Below are 19,466 nucleotides of genomic sequence, written 5' to 3'. Positions count from 1 at the left end.
TATCCTTGAATAATTACCTTATGAGCTAAATCTGTTTTCGTGCAGTTTTTGTTGGATATGGAGTTTGTAATTAAAATTTCATCTCAAGGACGCTACTTATCTTGACATTTGCATCAAGTTATTAGGGACATTATATCTAGAGCTATGGGTGCCTTTGCTTCAACTGGAATGGATCCATACAGGTAAATACTCATACCTGGAACTGTTAATTTTGTGCAAAAATGATAAAAGTGCCATGATAAAGATGTAACTTGAGAAAAAAGTTGTAAAAGAAAAACTCTTTGGCCTCCACTACCCTGCTTCTGCTTCTATAAGATTTAGGATATGTATGTATGTATGTATGTATGTATGTATGTATGTATGTATGTATGTATGTATGTATGTATGTTGTTAACGAATCTCACAATATTATGAAAATGCTGTATTTTTATTTTTAACAAAAAGGAAATAGAGAAAATAACATGATGTTTTTAAATTTACATATGGTATATGTAAATTGTCTTATCTATATCTTTGTGCTATCCAATTAGTTGTAGGTGAATATTCATGGTAGCATGTTCCTATTTTATAGGGAGGAAGCTAATATCTTTTTCAACTCACCTGTGGGAACAATTGGATGTGGTGTTATTTTACAGCAAGTTCATAGGTTTCCAGTAATAGATAAAGGTGAAGATCAGGTTAAAGACATTTCTGCCCTTGATTTATTACTTGCTCTATTGCCTTTTTAGAAGGTCCATGTGTTTTGACAGGAATTAGGTGAATTTGATGGGCTTTAGTTGGTTGTTTCAACAGTTTCACTGGTCTGGTAAATCTCTATAAGAAATAAGGACTACATTCACCCAAGAACTGACACAGTTGGATTTAGGTGATGGAAACATGTAATAACCAGGTCTAATGCTCGAATAATCAATTTGTTAACATGCTACTAATTGCTTCACATGTTCTCTGATGAAAGTATATCATATTAAGCCATATTTTGGCTGCTATGTCACATGGATGAAGCCAAGGATACAGGATATGACCATTTTTATAGATTTTTCAATATGAACAGTATATAAGGGTACATGATACGGGGGCCAAAATGGAGTATCCATGTGACAATTTGTCTGTGCTTCGACCATACCAACAATAGATCAACTGTTCTTTGCTTTGGATGCATGAAGGAACCAACATCACAATATCAGATAAACTTTGTCACTTGATAACTCTGTACGTGATTCAACTGGAGCAGGAGCAACTTGCATGATGACTTGATTGAGGGTATGCCTGATTTCCTTCATGACTTGATTTTGGAGCCTCAGTTGACTTGGGAAAACTCATCTGTGCGCTTCCTCTGGTTAGTTATATATTCTTTAGCCTTTGGATAGCAGTCAAGAATATCATTTATTTGGATGCCAAACCAAGCATCCTTAGCACCTTGAAAGAGTTGTATGAATCTTGACCTGGTCTCCTCTGTTTCAGTTTGAGGAAACTTCATTTGTCCCTTACTGTGACAACAAGATCTGTTTTCAGATTTACATGGATCAAAGTTTTTGTGATTCTGATAATTTGTCTGGTTTGACAGTGAACTGCCGTATGAGGAGTGGTTTACTGAGGTTTCAGAAGAGGCTGTACTCAGATTGAGCGGAAAAAGTAACGCGATGAACTGTGAACGGGAAGTTAACAGTCCAACTGCTTCTATATCAGCTCACTCGATGTCTTCAATCATATCTCATGGAAGCACCTACTCATCAGCTAATTCTACTATTTCTAATCCATGTGGCCAAATCCGGCTTGACTAGAAGTAAGTCACTCCATGGCAGGTCAGCAAAATGCTTTCTTTGCTTGGGTGGCTGTGTCATGTAGGTCCATGTATAAATATTAAACTCTTTCTTTGTTCTTTTGACAAGGGGCTATCCAATTATTTTATTTGTGGTGGCCTATTGATCCAATGTGAGAAGAATTCTTTCATTTGCAGTGGCCCACCGATCTGATTTGAGATTGTGATCCATTATTTCTTCTAATTGATGTTGTATTCTATCATTATCATACATTGCATAGAGCGAGTTTGCATGTGTAATCACTATATTTCTAGCTTTGGTCTATCTGATCAAGGAAGATGATGCATTCCCTTTTCAGCTGTGTGTGTATGAGAGAGAGAGAGAGAGAGAGACTTCGCAGTTATTCATTCTCAAGAGAAGAACAATTTTAATGCAAGATATTGCGTAAAATTAACCAAACATCTGGGCACAAATTGCATATTTACAGTCTTAATAGTGCGGTGCACCATCCATGTTTTAGATAGATACCTCTCCATATTAATCGCAAGGACCCGTTTGGATGGATTTATATTTACTATTTTTAAATAATAAATAAATAACACTTTTTATTATTATTTATAAACAACAAAAAATATGGTTTGAATGACTATTTGTAATAAAATTAAATATAATTTTATTTGAACATAACTTGATTGCATTTAAATTGAATCTATTTGAGTTAAATGGGCTTCATGGTTTTGAAATTGACACTACAATTTTAATAATAATATGAACTATCATGGGGTTCCTGCTTGAAAACTTGAAAGTTCACGTTTTCTCTCATTTGGGCTCAAAGGGGTCTAATTAAAACATGTGAGATCTAAATTCGTATAGATTCAATTTTTTTCATTTTAATGACTGAAGAATCCTCACTTAATGGGTAGGGATGGCAGTGGACCGGGGGAAAGTGGGGCCCCGCCCCACCTCGTCCCGTCCCCGCCATGACCCGTCCCTGTCACTTTTCCCCGCCCCGCCTCATCCCCGTTTGAACCAGGGATGCAGGACATGCAACGGGGATGAAGGTGGGGGTGGAGGTTAAAATCCATCCCCGCCGGGGATGGAGGTTCTAATCTTGAGGCAGGGCGGGGGGTGGAGACCTTGTCCCCCGCCCCGCCCCACTGCCATCCTTATTAATGGGCATCGCCTGCCGGTAAACCCCTGGTGGGGTCACGGACACCCGATTCCTTACAGAGCCCACCGTTCCTCTTTGAAAGTCATTTCAGATCCATAATTGAATCCACCACTTGATCACAACATAAGCATATTCCATCAAGCAAGTTATGATCTCAATCCTATACAAGCTCTGTTTTCTAAGTCTTTGACCGGGCCATTTTCTTTTTGAATATAATATATTTGATACGAAAATATTTTTTTCATTACAAAATCAATTCATCCTAAAATTTGACAAAACTCATTTTTTTTCTTTTTTTTTAGAAGAAACAAAACTCACTTTATTATCTCTTATAAATAAACTCTCTTTCAGCTCTCTCAAAAGTATAAACCCCCCCCTTTCTCTCTCCCTTTAACATCAGATACTCGTAAGAATAAAAGGATATTATACACCTTCCTAAGCCAATCCTAAACATCATAAAATTTAGCGTTAAAAAAAAGCTACTGATATGTTTTCCTTATAACTAATAATGTCAACATTCTTAAAATGTTTATATATGCTGCGATAAAATCATTCAAACACATCCTTAAATCTTATTATATTTTACACTGTTTTAATATCAAGTGAAATGCATTTAAGTAGTATCTTCCCAATATGACCATGGACTTGAATTGGTGTCCGTAGTGTAAAACTCCGCAAGTACTTCCCCATGCCCATCGGAATAGTTTCCCATGTGGTCCAAACTCCAAAGAACATACTCTTCGGATGTCGAACTCTTGACCTCATTCAACTTGAAAGACTTAAGCCGACCAACCTAATCAGGTGTGCCGAGCTCTCGTGGGTTCTAGTATGGTGTACTTGAAAAACACAAAACTAGGTGGAGAGTTGGTGCTACACTTTGCATTTGGAATGGTCTATGGTGGGTTTAATTTGTGGTAGGGGCGCAAACAAATCGGGCTGCCGCTTTAATGTTGGATATGGATCATTAAAGCAAGATCCGAAAGGGTATTGAAAGCGGATTCAGATTTACACATTCGAAGTGATTTTGGATTTCAATCATATTCTATTTTTTTAAAGACAAATTGGTGTTATATGTCAGATTTAGATTGGGATCTAATCCTATCAATTTGCACATTTTACATGTAATGAAAAACCAATTTTCAGTCTTCTTTTAACAGATCCAATATATTTCGGATCTGGATGTTACTTTGTCAGATCTCATTAGGATACAGACTCGGATCTGGATCAACTATAAGAAATTTGGGTTTGGACTCCGATTGGACAGGATCCTCCGCGTATCCAATCCGTTTGTGGGTGTCTTTCATCTTGGCGATGCACGACAGCATGCTGAAGCAGTTAGTGGATCAAGATGGACAGTCAGAATTTGAGCAGAGAACAGTCTCTCTCTGCCATCTTACGGTGACAGATGCAGATGTTTTTTTAAGTCAGAGAGAGAGAGAGAGAGAGAGAGAGAGAGAGAGAGAATCCATGCGTGTTCTCTGCTTCTTCTGGATCGCCACATCTGATTTGGGCTAGGGCACGCCAACTGACATCATCAGTAGGTCGGCAAAACCAATGGATGGTGGCCTTCACCATCAGCCCCACCGGCATATGAGGCCCATGGAGCAGCATCAGTACCCGCCACAGCCACCACCTGGGGGCCCCTGGTACTCTGCCCAGTTCCAGTACCAACCCCCTCATCCTCAGCAGCAGCAGCTTCCTCAGCACCACCCCCACCCTACCCAGTCCCAATGGGTTCCGCCTCCCGACCACCCACAGATGCAGTTTCTGCACCCCCATCTGCCTCCGCCGCCGGTTCCGCCCCATTATGGCCCGTACCCTCCTCCGCCGCATCACTACCCGCCCCCTCCGCCGTCTGGGCCTTTGCCGCCTCCCCAGGTTACTCAAATGTATGGTCAACCAGATCAGGTGATAACCTTTCTGCTTGCAAGATTGCATTCCTAGGGCTGGATGATGTTTCTTTTTCTGTACGCAATTTCTCTTATGCCTTGACGATGCTCCTTCTTCTCTCAGTTTTCTCTTTTCTGTTTAGGTTTGTGTAACGACCCTATCCGGGGCCTCTCGAGTCCTGTTCGCCGAAGTCAGTTCTTAGAGGGAAATTACTCTAATAACCTCAAAACCCATGTCAGAATTTTTTTTCTTCATTTATTAATTGAAGGTCCCTACAATATCATAACAATCCAAATACAAATATCATAAATAGAATAAGTAGAATGAAAGTGAATCATACTTCGAAATTAAGTCCAGCTGTTGGGGGTATTTCCTGAATCTAAGGTTGGAATCAAAAGAGGGGGTAAGTCTACAAACCCTAGCAAAAGAAGGGGTAAGTCCACAACACCCAGTGGTTGGGAGTACTTCTTGAATCTACTGTTGCAATCAAAAGAGGGGTAAGTCTATAACCCAATAAAATTTTATTTATAAATAGATACGATCATTACAAGTGTAGTGAGCTTTAAGTTTGTAGTCTTAGTTTAGTTTCTTAATTATGCACACATGTTATTTATGAGTTTTACACTTTTACCCTGATTTACAGTATCTCTATCATCATTCTCAAACACATTCTCTACTCTAATCGATTATTCTGAAGATAACTTCTTTGGGCGTAGCAACCCATTTAGACAACTCACAATTTACGGTGTTGGTCAGACATATGAACCACTCACAATAACGTAATCCAAACCGACGCAGATTGCGGATACGGGTGCTGCAGCTGCTAAATCGGGAGCTAAAAAGCTCAATCGGTAGCTAACCGAAGAGCTAGAGTAGTTATACCTTCCCCCAAGGTGTCTCAAGGAGCTATACCTGCTCTCAAGGTTTTGTGGTTATGCTGCATCTTACATGTGTCTAGTGGACAATGTTCTAACTCTTAAGAGTCACTTAAGAATGTCTGAGATATTCTCAAGGTACACACGAGGTATACAACCGTGCCTCCTAGTAGAGTTCCTTATTATGCTATGTGTGGTTATTTTATATACAACATTCTTTCAACATTCATATCTTAAAATCAGTTTATTATACAATCAACAATGCATGCCCAGTAACTACTTTTTAACATGTGTTCACATGTCAAAACTTTTAAGGATAACAAGCCACCACAACTTATCAATTCACGACACTTACAATGCCCCTTCCAAGGCATAAGCGTGATATTCTCAGGATACTTTCTATCTCGAGACTCTGAAACTCTACCCTCAATTCTCAAAATCACATATTAATCTTTTACATACAGTAATGTCATGATACATTCATATTCATGCAATGAATCAAAAAATATGCATCATCATATGTAAGCATCATTCCGAACGTTAAACTTCATACATCCCTAAGCATGCCAAACAGGGTTCTATTCACAATAAATAAAACTAGCATACATAAAGCACGTGGAATCACATTGAAATATGCTCAAACTAACTAGCATAGTATTTTATTCAACTAAAGAGGAATTTGCAAATGTTCACTTGCCTAGAGCACTTAAATTCTCACTTTAAAGAAATACCTTAGCCTTATCGCAAGTTTGATCTGAAATCAACGAATATCTTGTATTATCATTTATAGTTTCGTTTTTTATGAAAAATTACCAAAATACTCCTGGGCTTAAGTGCCAAACTCTGTCTCCATTCTTTTAGAGTTTGTCATCACATCCCCTACTAATGGATCCTACTCGAAAAATAGAATCCAAGGATCCAAAAATCTCTTAAATCCAACCTCAGGGTAATAATCAACATACTGAGAGCAAAATGGTCTTTTTACATTTCGACCAATTGTAACGACATCTGTGTTGTCTTTACACAATATCTTTACACCATGACTAATTCGTTTTAAATTTCAGATCCAAATCCACACTAATTTCAAAATGGATCACTTAGGTTTTTAATTGAAATTTCAACTGGATCTTGGATCCGTTATGCTCGATCCAAGCCTATTTGTGATGGTTTGGCACATGCATGACGTCTATGCTGGACGTTCTTAGATTTTGGACTAAACTCCACTAAGTCCACTTAGTTTCGGATCCACTCGGGTGTTCGTGATTCGACTTCAGTTTTTAGGTCTAAATTAGGATCCAAACTTGGATCCGGTTCGTAATAGAAAAATCGAGGTCTTTGCTATCTTGATTTTTCCACCTCACCCGTTCAATCACGCACACACATATCTTTATGTACATAAAAAGTCCGATTTGTCTCGGTCTAGACTGAGTTGGTCTGACCCACGAGTCGGTCCACAAATACAAACCGATTCGGTCTTCCAAGACCGAGTCGGTTTGCTAAACTACTTCAGACCTGACTCTGTCCGAACAGACCGAGCCAGTCTGTCGCAATATACAGACCCTGACTCGGTCTGTCCAGACTCCAGACCGAGCCGGTCTGTCAAAAAACATAGACCTAACTTGGTTCGTCCAGACCGAGTCGGTCTATCGAAAAACATAGACCCGACTCGGTCCATCGAATAACACAAACCCGACTCGGTCTGTCCAGACCGAGTTGATTTGTCAAAATAACACAGACTCAGTCTATCAAACAATTTTTTTTCCTGTTGCTTGGCTCGGTCTGGGCACGCCGAGATTGAGTCATTCTGATCTGCCTTGACCCGGCTCAGTCCAGGTCATGCCTAGACTGAGCGTTATGGCCGACTCAGTTTTCAGAAAACACAGATTGAGTTTGCCATTCACAATTTGCAGAAACGCAGGTAGGTGCCTACCGACGGTGAGGGCAGCGGCCGAACCTCCTGCCTCCTTGCAGCAGGTGGTTTGTTCCATTTTCCATCACCGTCCGGTAGCAATAGTAGAGGGAAAACCCCTATGCTACTCCTCTTTTCTACAACAAGACAGGGACCCGTACCTCTGCAACTCGTCGGGGTTTTTGATAGCAGAGGGAAAAACTCCTCTCCTATCCTCTTTTCTTCAGCAAGGCAGTTCTGCAACTCGCCATCAACCGTGAGGTTGTCGATGACCTTTGCGTAAAACTAAAAGGGAAACAAGAGGGAGGGTGACTTACCTGTCGGCTGGCGGTTTGCTCCTCCTCTCCTTCTCCCGTTCTCTCTCTTCTCTCCCTCTCTCTGAGTAGTCGAATGGGGAAGGGAGGAGGCCCCCATGGCTTTTATAGCCATGGGTGGGGGCGTCGGTGTAATGAAGTGGATTGAATCCGATACACATGCAAGAACACACTTTCAATCAAGTAAAAATACTTGATTGAATCACGACACCACCCACACAAGGGTCTACAAACTTGTTATTGCATAGAAGCACTCAAGAATGAGTTGGGAATACAAGGCCACAAGAGGCCAATATATAATACAATGGAGCCAATAGGGTGCAACTCCATATGGCTGTTGGGGCTGCACCCAATAGTCATAAATATAGCTGTTGGGGCAGCTCCAACCAGTGTTTTAAAACTCGCCGAGTCAACTCGGTGACTCGGCTGACTCGGCTCGGCTCGGCTCGGCCCTCTAGCGAGTCAACCCGACAAGCTTAACTCGGGCTACAAAAACTCGGCTGCTGACTCGGCCAGACTCGGCCTGACTCGGGCGAGTTCTGGGATGTTTGAAATTTGATTTTTTGGGTATTTCACACACACATATTCACTTTTGTACTGAATAATACATCTTTCCCATGGACTGTCAGGAAAGATCTTTTTGAATAAATAACTGTTATAGTATATAAATCAAACAACAAAGCATTCTACTCTATAAACCCAATTAACAAAGAATTCTATGCATCTAAAAGCAGGGATTTCTTTCAAGACACATGGAGATTGGAGAGTTAGGACCTAAGGATTCCTTATCTGAATATCACATATTACTTTACATACATGATGATACAACTTCATAAAAAAACTCTGCCTCTATAACTAACATTGCCCCATCACCACCCTTTCGTGGACCACTAGAGGTCCAAGGCAACTTCTAGTTTTTCACTTTATGTTCTTGTAAATGATAGTTTATCTTATACAGTGATACTTTTCCCCAGTCTATAACATTTGGTGCAGCTTCTGGGCCATTTTACCAACATTATCTGTCTCTGTTTCTGCCCTTTGTCTAATTGGAATCTTTTTTATTTAAGAGCTGGGCATCATGAATCTAAGGCCTGCAGCAATTTCACTTTTACTAACCTCTAATCTTAGGCATTGAAAATTTTATTCTATCTTCTTTCGAGCTGCTAATAGCTGTTTGAATTCTTTCAAGGTGATGCATGGTGCAGAAAATCTGTCTAACTCCATTATGTGTTCTTTGTTTGTCCAAAATAATGAATCTCTTAACTCGACCTGCCATTCTCTGTATATTGCATGATCCAAGTGACTGCAATCCATAATCACACAGGATACCAGTGCCATTGGGATCATGTAGTTCCCAAGGGCTATGAAGGTGTTGGCGTGATGAATCACCCTTGTACTGAATAATACATCTTTCCCATGGACTGACCATTTATATATTGTTTTTCTTTTAAAATCAAAAGTTAACAAAACCCGGTCCGAGTCACCGAGTTGACCCGCCGAGTCACGAGTCAATAAAGAACGAGTCGAGTTCCGAGTCACGAGTTTTAAAACCTTGGCTCCAACAGCTATATGGAGCTGCCCCATCAAATCTGAAAAAGACAAAAGGTGAAAAAGGAAACAGACAAAAAATAAATACATGAAATAAAATACAAAAATGTCATCCCGAAATGGGCTGACACCTATTATAGAGAAAAGACCGAATTAGGGGTATTTCGGTTAACAATAAACACATATACATATATGTATATATATATACACACGTATATGTATATCTTAACACCCCCCCTCAAACTCATGGTGCAACAACCGAGAGTTTGTCAAGTAGGAAGTGAAATCTGGGTGAAAGAAGTACTTTGGTGAAGAAGTCCGCGAGTTGATACTCTGATGGAACATAAGACAATGTGATAGTCTTCCGCAGAAATTCTTCTCGAACATAGTGGCAATCCATTTCAATGTGTTTTGTCCTCTCATGAAACGTATGATTGCTCGCTATATATATAGCACTCTTGTTATCACAGCATAATCTGAAAGGTTTTGTGGTATGAATTCCCAAATCCTCTAGTAGTTGTCGCAATCATACTAACTCAGACGTAGTCGTTGCCATGACGCGATACTCAGCTTTAGTTGAGGAGAGAGACACCTTTCTGTTGCTTCTTGCATCGCCAGGAAATTAGGGAGTCACCTACAAAAACACACAAACCACTAGTTGAGCGTCTATCATTTACATCCCCTACCCAGTCAGAATCTGAGTATGCAATGACTTCTAATGAGGAAGAAGATGATAAAAACAATCTATGACTTATAGAATTCTTAATATATCTAATAATTCTCATTACAACACTCAGATGTACTGTAGTGGGAGCATGCTGAAATTGACTGGCAGAATGAATATCCTGAGAGATATCAGGACGGGTAATAGAAGGGTAGGACAAAGCTCCAATCATTTGTATGTATGAGGTTGGATCTTGCAGAGGTTCTCCATCATCCTTCTTCATTTTTGCATTTATGACCTCTGGAGTGTCAACCCGTTTTTCATCTAAGAGTCTTGATCTCTCTATGATCTCTGCGGCATACTTAGTCTGTGACAAAAAATAACCACGAGGTGAGTAAGCTACTTCAATTCTAAGGAAATACTGTAAAAAACCAAGATCTGTCATATCAAAGTTGTCTTTAAGCACATCTTTGATATGATTTACTCCCTGCTTATCACCTAATGTGATTATTATATCATCTACGTAAAGCAACAATATAACCATCCCTGCATTGAAAGACTTAACAAACAATGCAGTGTCAGTAAAACAAGATTTAAAATGTAGTTGAGTCATCAGATTACTAAATCTATCATACCAAGTTTTGGGAGCTTGTTTTAACCCATACAAGGCTTTTCGTAGACAAAGAGTTTTCCCATGTGCAAAATTCAAACCTGGTGAAGGATCCATGTAGACCTTCTCATCCTGATTACCATTTAAAAATGCATTTTTCACGTCCATTTGAAAAATTGACCATTTTTGGATTGATGCTATAAAGATGAGAGTTCTGACTGTCGTCATTCGAGCAACTGGGTCAAAGGTCTCATCATAGTCAATTCCATATTCTTTACTGTATCCCTTAGCTACTAGTCTAGCTTTATATCTTTCCAATGTCCCATCCCATTTGGTTTTAATTTTGTAAATCCATCTACATCCTTTAGTTTTTCTTCCTTTATGTAATGTTTGAATTTCCCAAGTTTTTGCCTTTTCTAATGCTTCTAATTCATCGTTCATGCTTTAATCTATTCTTGATGATTTTTAGCTTCATAGTAGGATGATGGTTCAGAATATGAGTATATGACCATTAAGCATGCTCGTTATCTTGGTTCAAAGGAATCATACGATCCAAATCTACTAGGGGCTTTTGAAATTCTTACTGATTTTCTAATACTAGCGGAATCAATATCTTGATTTTGAGAATATCTTTCTAAACCACATGGTGGGTTCCCTTCGGTCCGCCTAGTATATATTTGTATGTTATTATGGGATGGGTCGATATTGTTAAGATTGTTGTCTATATTTTCACTTGCATCATGAGAGTCTTCATGTTCACTCTCATGCTCATTATGAAGATTTTCATACCCTTCATGTTCATTGATTAGATAAAAAAGAAACGAATAATCATAGTTTTCTTGGATTTTTTCCTTGCTAAAACCATCTTCATTTTCAAGAAATGTAACATTTCGTGAAACATATAATTTATTCCTTTCCCTGTCATAACATCTATATCCCTTTTGATTTTCGGCATAGCCCAAAAAAACACAAGGGATTTCTTTTGGGGAAAGTTTGTCGTTCTTATGGGTAAGAACAAAACACATACATCCAAAGACTCTCAATCTTTTATAATCGGGGGGGAATTTTAAGTAATTTTTCAATAGGAGATATATTTTCAATAACTTTTGAGTGTATTCTATTTATCAAATAGACTGTCGTAAGAGCAGCTTCGGCCCAAAACATTTTTGGAACATTTCTTGATACAAAAAGTGTTTTAGTGGTCTCAACAATATGTCTATGCTTTATTTCAGCTAGTCCATTTTGTTGAAGAGTGTAAGGGCAAGATTTTTGAAGAATGATGCCATTTGAATAAGAATTTTTTTAAATTCTTTTGATACAAATTCCCCCCAGAATCAGATCTAAAAATTTGAATATTGGTTTTGAATTGACTCTTTACGTAGTAGAAAAATATTTTAAAACAATCAAATACTTCTGACTTTTGCTTAAGAAAAAAGATCCAAGAATGTCTACTATAATCATCTACAAATATAACATGGTAAGATACCCCGCCTTTAGATATAACTGGAGCCAGTCCCCATACATCCGAATGTACTAATTCAAATGGATTTTTGGATATAAATTGTCTTTGCCCAAAGGGTAAAGCTTTCATTTTGCCAAGAATGCAATCTTCACAAACCAAATTATTTTCTTTATAATAAGTAAGAAATGGAAACAAGTGTAATTTGGTCACACTAGGATGTCCTCGTCGTTTGTGCCAATTTTTTATATCTTTCTTTTTTTCACAAAATTACAAAAAGATTGTTTTGATATCTCAAGATTGTCCATTACATAGAGATCTCCTATTCTATGGCCTTGCCCAATCGACTTCTCGGACTGGAGATCCTGTATTAAACAATCATTAGAAGAGAATAAAACTTTATAACCATGATCCGTAATTTTTGAAACCGATAAAAGGTTCAAATTTAATTTTGGCACAACCCTAATATTTGGTATGTGAAAGTTTGGTTGTTTTTAAAAGATTTCAAAACTTTTGATTTTTAAGGAAGTTTCGTCGGCGGTTGAAACCTAAGAATCATTTGAGTTAGAATGACATTCGGATAATATTGACTCATTTGGAGTCATATGAAAAGAGGCACCGGAGTCCAAGATCCAAGAAGTCTTACCAGGGTCACCATTTGTGGATACGACTGTCCCCGAAAAAGAAGAAGCTTGAGTTTTGAACATTGGTTGTAGCGCCTCCATTAATTGAGCTAAAGATAGGGAGCCAATGCATTTGGAATCGTCAACATCATTCATTTCCACCGAAGCAACTCTCTTATCATCTCGGTGATCTTCTTTCTTTCTTTTTTGGACAAAGCGGCTTGAAGTGTCTCGGTTCATAACAATGATAACATATGATTTTGCCACCTTTTTTGTCATTCCTCTTATAGTTGTTAGGATTTCTCCCATTCTCATTTTTCACAAAGTGAGGAGGTTTATAACTCCTAGTATGATTATCGGGCTTTGACATAGCAAGAACGGTTTCTTCATCCTTTGAAGCGGATGGCTTCTTCAATCTATTTTCTTTCATAGTCAATTCTTCAAGAGTTTCGACTATGAATGGCACACCTCCTCTATGAAGGAGAGCCAATTTAGTTCCCTCAAATTCGGGCATAAGCCCATTCACAAATTGGTAGAAATGCTCCGTTTTAATTTGATTTTCATGGAGTTCTACATCTTGAGGATAATTCTATTTTGGCTCAAGAAGAGCCAATTCATCCCAAAGGAGAAAAAGTGCATTGTAATATTCTCTAATACTCATTTCTCCTTGGGTCATGGTTCTCACCTTGTTTTGGACATTGCATATGTATGCAATATCTTTAAGACTATGCATGTCTTTAAGATATTTTCATGCATCACTAGCGAAATCAAATTTCGCTAAACTAGAACATTTGTGGATGTCTACACTATTGATGAGCGATCCAATTATTTTGGAGTGGCCCATCCTCCACTCTTTCCATTTTTTCTCATAATCGGAAACGGCTTTACCCATTTCCTTTCCTTGAAGAGTAACCTCTTTTCGATTCTCAATTTTCGTAAGAATGAACTGGGGTTCTCTTTCGGTACCATCCACCAAACCCCATAATCCCTTTTCCCATATTTTGTGTTTAACTATGGATGCCCACATCACATAGTTTGTATCGTTTAGGAGTACGGGAATGAAGACCATTACCTCTCTTTCATTCTCCATTTCCTTACAAGGCTAAGAGAAAGGGTAGAGAACGAAGAAAAAAGAAAAAGAGTGAAAAACAAGACTTATTTGAGAGATGGCACACTTCCCGATGCAACAATCTTCGATTTGTTGAATCTCCTAAGTGTACGATTCTCCTCTTGATATTGTCACGAACTTTCTTCAAAAAACTTGCCTTTGGATCACCAAAGCTTTGATACCATGTAATGAAGTGGATTGAATTCGATACACATGCAAGAACACACTTTCAATCAAGTAAAAATACTTGATTGAATCACGAAACCACCCACACAAGGGTCTACAAACTTGTTATTGCTTAGAAGCACTCAAGAATGAGTTGGGAATACAAGGCCACAAGAGGCCAATATATAATACAATGGAGCCAATAGGGTGCAACTCCATATGGCTGTTGGGGCTGCACCCAACAGTCATAAATATAGCCGTTGGGGCAGTTCCAACAACTATATGGAGTTGTCCCTTCAAATCTGAAAAAGACAAAAGGTGGAAAAGGAAAAAGACAAAAAGTAAGTACATGAAATAAAATACAGAAATGTCATCCCCTAATGGACTGACACCTATTACAGAGAAAAGACCGAAATACCCATAAGGGTATTTCGGTTAACAATAAACACATACATATATGTATATGTTTATATATATATACACACGTATAGGTATATCTTAACAGTCAGTTACCTCCCTCACCCCGGCCTTCCTTAGTGGGGGGCTGTTTTCCCCCCTCTCCCACTCCCATTTTCCATTTACGTGGGGGAGGGAGAGGGGCGACGGTTCCCCCTCTTCCCGTAACCGCCTCAGGAGGGCAGCGGCATTACAATTCCACTCCTCTTAAAAGAAGATTCGTCCCGAATCTTACTCAGAAATAACTGAAAAAATTGTGCGCGAATATCTGCCTTATTCTCCCATGTAGCTTTATCCTTACTGTGATGCTTGGACTTAATTTGCCCTTCTTTCCGAACCTCATTACCTCTTTAAACGGTGATATCTTCAATAAGACGTGATCACTTTGCTCGAATTCTAACTCCTGTCGCCTTTTATCTGCATGACTTTTCTGACGACTTTGAGCAGTTTGGAGCCTTTCACAGATTAATCTAATCTGATCCTCTATTTGTCGAACCAACTCGGGCCCTAAGGTTTTCCTTTTACCTACTTGGTCCCAGCATAGAGGCGTTCTACAGGGTCTCTCGTATAAAGCTTCGTAGGGAGTCATACCAATGTTGTTATAGGCAATTTTTATTAGAGATAGAATCTCATGCCAAGAGTCGCGATACTCCAACGTACAAGCTCGCAACATATCCTCTCGCGTTTGGATGATCTTTTCTAACTGCCCATCTGTCGGAGGATGAAAAACTGTACTCATTTTCAACTGAGTCCCTATTGCTTATTGAAAGCTTTGCCAAAATTTGGAGGTAAAATTTGAATCTCTGTCGGAAACAATGGAGTCTGGCACTCTGTGCAATCTCACTATCTCTCTAATGAAGAGACGAGCCAACTGTTCAAAGGAACACGTTGTCTTGTACACGAGAAAATACACATACTTGGTCAGTCTATCGACAATCACCCATATTGCATTTAATCCTTCTTTGGTCTTAGGGAATCCTATGACAAAATCCATTCTTATATCCGCCCACTTCCATAGAGGGATAGGTAGCAGTTGCAATAGTCCACCCGGCCTCTGATGTTCAATCTTTACTTGCTGACATACCAGGCACCTACTGACAAACTTAGCAACATCTCTTCATTCCATTCCACAAAAAATTGCCCTTCAAGTCCCTGTACATCTTCGTACTGCCAGGGTAAATGGAGTACCTGAAATGATGTGCCTCGTTAATAAGTTGTTTCCTAAGTTCTTCATCCTTAGGAATACATACTCGATCTCTAAATCTCATAATGCCTTGGTCATCTACATTGAAATTTAGATCTTCACCTTAAGATACTGCTGACCTGATCCCTTCTAACTCTTGATCTAAGGGTTGATTTTCCTTAATTTTGTCCCAAAATTTCGACCCTAAGGTCGTCTGGACAAGCATCAATCGACCTGGAAGACATTGCACTTCTGCTTTTTGCTCCACAATGCTGATAAGCATATTAGACATAGATAGTCTTATGGCTGACTCCGCTTTCCGACTAAGTGCATCAACCACTACGCTTTCCCTGGATGACATTTCAATTCAAAATCATAATCTTTTAGTAGTTCTAACCATCGCCTCTGTCTCATATTCAATTTCTTCTGAGGGAACATATATTTTAAACTTTGATGGTCAATGAATATCTCAAATTGTTCTCCATGTAAGTAGTATCGCCAAAATTTTAATACGAACACTATTGCGGCCAACTCTAGATCATGAGTTGGTTAGTTCATCTCATGTACTTTTAGTTGTCGAGATGCGTATGCGATAACCTTGTCATGTTGCATCAAGACACAACCTAATCCTTAATGCTACTTATCGCTATAAACGGTAAAACCGTCAGTGCCAGAAGGCAGAATTAACACTGGTGCAGTGGTTAATCACTTCTTGATCTCTTGGAAACTTTTCTTGCACTTCTTGTTTCATTCAAACTGTACATCTTTCTTTGTCAGCTTGGTCATTGGGGCTGCCAATATTGAGAATCTTTCTACAAAGTGCCTGTAATATCCAGCTAACCCCAAAAAATTTCGAATTTCTGTAGCATTCCTGGGTGTAGGCTACTTAGTCACCGCTTCTTTCTTTACTGATGATATGTCCCCAAAATGAGACCTGATCAAGCCAGAACACACACTTAGAGAACTTAGCATATAACGTATGATCTCTAAGTATTTGCAAAATTGTTCTCAAATGTTCTGCGTATTGTTCCTTACTGGTCGAATATATGAAGATGTCATCCACGAATACCACTACAAACTTGTTCAGAAATGGTTTGAACACTCTATTCATTAGATCCATGAATGCCGTTGGGGCATTCGTTAGCCCAAAGAGCATGACCAAAAATTCATAATGCCCATATCGTGAGTGAAAAACTGTCTTGGCTACATCCTCTTCCCGGATTTTTAACTGGTGATACCGGAAACATAGACCGAACTTAGAAAAAGGTTGTTCCTTGGAGTTGATCAAATAAATTGTCTATCTTTGGTAACAGATACTTGTTCTTTATTGTCACTGCATTCAATTTTATGTAGTCGATGCACATACACAATAACCCGTCCTTTTTCACGAACAAGATCGGTGCGCCTCAAGGTGACACTGATGGTCGGATAAATCCAATATCCAACAACTCTTGCAGTTGATCATTGAGTTCCTTGAGCTCTGTAGGTCCCATCCTATACGGTGGAATAAAGATGTGTGCTGTGCCAGGAGGTAGATTGATCTGGAACTTGACTTCCCTATCAAGTGAAAGTCCTGAAAGTTTTTCAGGGAAAACATCTACGAATTCTAGCACAATCTCTACCTCTAAGACTGAGAGTTTATTATCGACTTTGGTCTTCATATAAGCCAAATATCCAATACAACCCTTCTGTAAGTAACAGTTGGCTTGAAAACATGAAATGATTGTCGGCTTTACAAGTTTTTTAACACCCTAAAAGGTGAAAGTTGGGGTTTTGGGGTGTTGAAAACTAACGCCTTTTCTTCGACAATTGATCGTCGCATGATGGTTAGATAACCAATCCATGCCCAAGATAACGTTCACTCATTTAAAGTCCAATATAAGGAGATTTATCAACAATAGAGGTTCTTTGACTTGTACTATGCATCCTTTGTTGACTTTATCTACATACACAGTCTTTCCCACTGATGTGTCTACTTGATATTTTATTAAAAAGATATATTTACAACATTTTCATGAGTTCTTCCGTAATATAACTCGTGAATCCTTACTAACAACTAAGCGACAAAAGGCTTTATTACTAGACTACAAGACACTCAACGATCATCATAGAACCCATTAAGGGGTTGGGGTACTTGGGGTGTATGTTGGTTCCTCCTTGTCTTCAGAGTCTGAAGGAACCCAAAGAAGTGCTGGTGTTGCCGTGTTGCTAAAAGCACATAGGTATGCGTGTCTATTCATATATCCTCTACCTCTCTTAGGTAGGGACACACTTCGAAGGGGCTGCGAAAATTCTATTGCTTGTTCTTCTTCTGGGACGGCTGTGCTTGTCTTGTACTACTGTCTTCCTAACACCCTCATGATAGGATGTTCTGGGTTGTTTTTGACTTCTTCTCCTGCTACTGTTAGGTGTAGCGTTGCTCGACTGTGCCCCGTCGTGGTCGTAACGAGTCCTATCACAACCCGAACATGTTGTTGCTCTCCTATCTCTTCGGTTTGCCAATGATCCTCTCCTGACGTTCCTATATAGAGGACGTCCTCGTGACCCTGACGATCCCCTAATGGGTGGTTGGGGTGGTGCTACCCCCTTCCTCTTCGACTCTGTGCCCCCGGTTGTTAATTATAATTGTAACTGGAGCTAGAGGAGGAATGAGAGGTGTTATATTCCCAATTGTCCTACTCACGTCCATCATGGCTCTTACGAAGAGCAAGAGAACGACGACCATTTGGTCCGTTTGGATGACTTCGGGATGCCTTCACCTCCCTGTGCTCCTATCACTCCCACGGTCACTCCCGTTGCTATTATTACTGTTAGCATCCATTCCTGCTAACATGAAACACTCAATAAATTCAGGATCTAAACCCTACATGGACTTTCCTATGGCTCTTTGCTACTTGTTCATTTGGATGGTTTAAATTATCTTTCTTATAAGACCTTCTAATTATTATAATTCTCAAATCCATCAAAATCTTTTCTTTACAATCCAATTTGTAATTATTATAACTTAGCTCTGATACCACTTGTAATGACTTGATTCGGGGCCTCTTGAGCTCGGGTTTGTGGACGTTAGTGGCCAGAGGGAAATTACTCTAATAACCTCAAAAACCATGTTAGATTTTTTTTTTCATTTATTAATTGAAGGTCCATACATCCATTTACAATATCATAACCATCTAAATACAAATATCATAAACAAAATAAACAGCTGAATGAAAGTGAATCATACTTCGAGCGTGCTGAAATCTGGTGGCAAGAGTCAAAGTCTACTACTAAGTCCAGCGGTTGACAGCAGTTCCTGAACGTACAGTTGCAACCAAAAGAGGGGGTGAGTCTATGACCCAATAAGATTTCATTTACAAATAGACACTATCGTTACAACTGTAGTGAGCTCTAAGCTCCTAGTCTTAGTTTAGTTTACTAATTATGCACACATGTTATTTATGAGTTTTACCCCCATTTATCGTATTTCTATTATCATTTTCAAACACATCTTCTATTCTAATCGGCTATTCCGGACATAGCCTCCTCGGGTGTAGCAACCTATGTAGACAACTCAGAGTCTACGGTGTTGGCCAAACATATGAATCACTCATAACAACGTAGTCCAAACCAGGGTTATCGGAAGCGCCTAGCTAAAAGGGGAAGCGCACTTCGAAAGCGCGAAACGTCTTGCTTCCGAAGCGTGCGGGAAAGCGTCCCCTTTTTTTGGGAAGCGCACTTCCCTTTAATGG

The 19,466-nt window shown here is 39.3% G+C and overlaps 1 protein-coding gene and 1 pseudogene across 2 annotated transcripts in view; both read left to right on the top strand.

The window, feature by feature from the left end:
* The window catches only part of LOC149811659 (exocyst complex component EXO84B-like), a 32,588-nt pseudogene extending 30,807 nt beyond the window's left edge, over positions 1–1,781 (top strand).
* Positions 1,782–4,373: 2,592 nt separating this feature from the next.
* The window catches only part of LOC149811658 (uncharacterized), a 109,770-nt gene continuing 94,677 nt past the window's right edge, over positions 4,374–19,466 (top strand). The window contains exon 1 of one of the 2 annotated variants that reach the window (XM_089993644.1): positions 4,374–4,839. In XM_089993644.1, the coding sequence (XP_089849770.1) occupies positions 4,486–4,839 (354 nt within the window). In that variant the 5' untranslated portion in view covers positions 4,374–4,485. The remainder of the gene's footprint in view (positions 4,840–19,466) is intronic. The other variant, XM_089993643.1, reaches the window with a different exon arrangement.

This window comes from Nuphar pumila, chromosome 17 (genome assembly GCF_984573655.1).
Source record: "Nuphar pumila chromosome 17, dmNupPumi1.hap1.1, whole genome shotgun sequence".
Classification (NCBI taxonomy): domain Eukaryota; kingdom Viridiplantae; phylum Streptophyta; class Magnoliopsida; order Nymphaeales; family Nymphaeaceae; genus Nuphar; species Nuphar pumila.
Note: the sequence above shows the minus strand (reverse complement) of the source record. Positions and strands in the feature narration are given on the sequence as shown.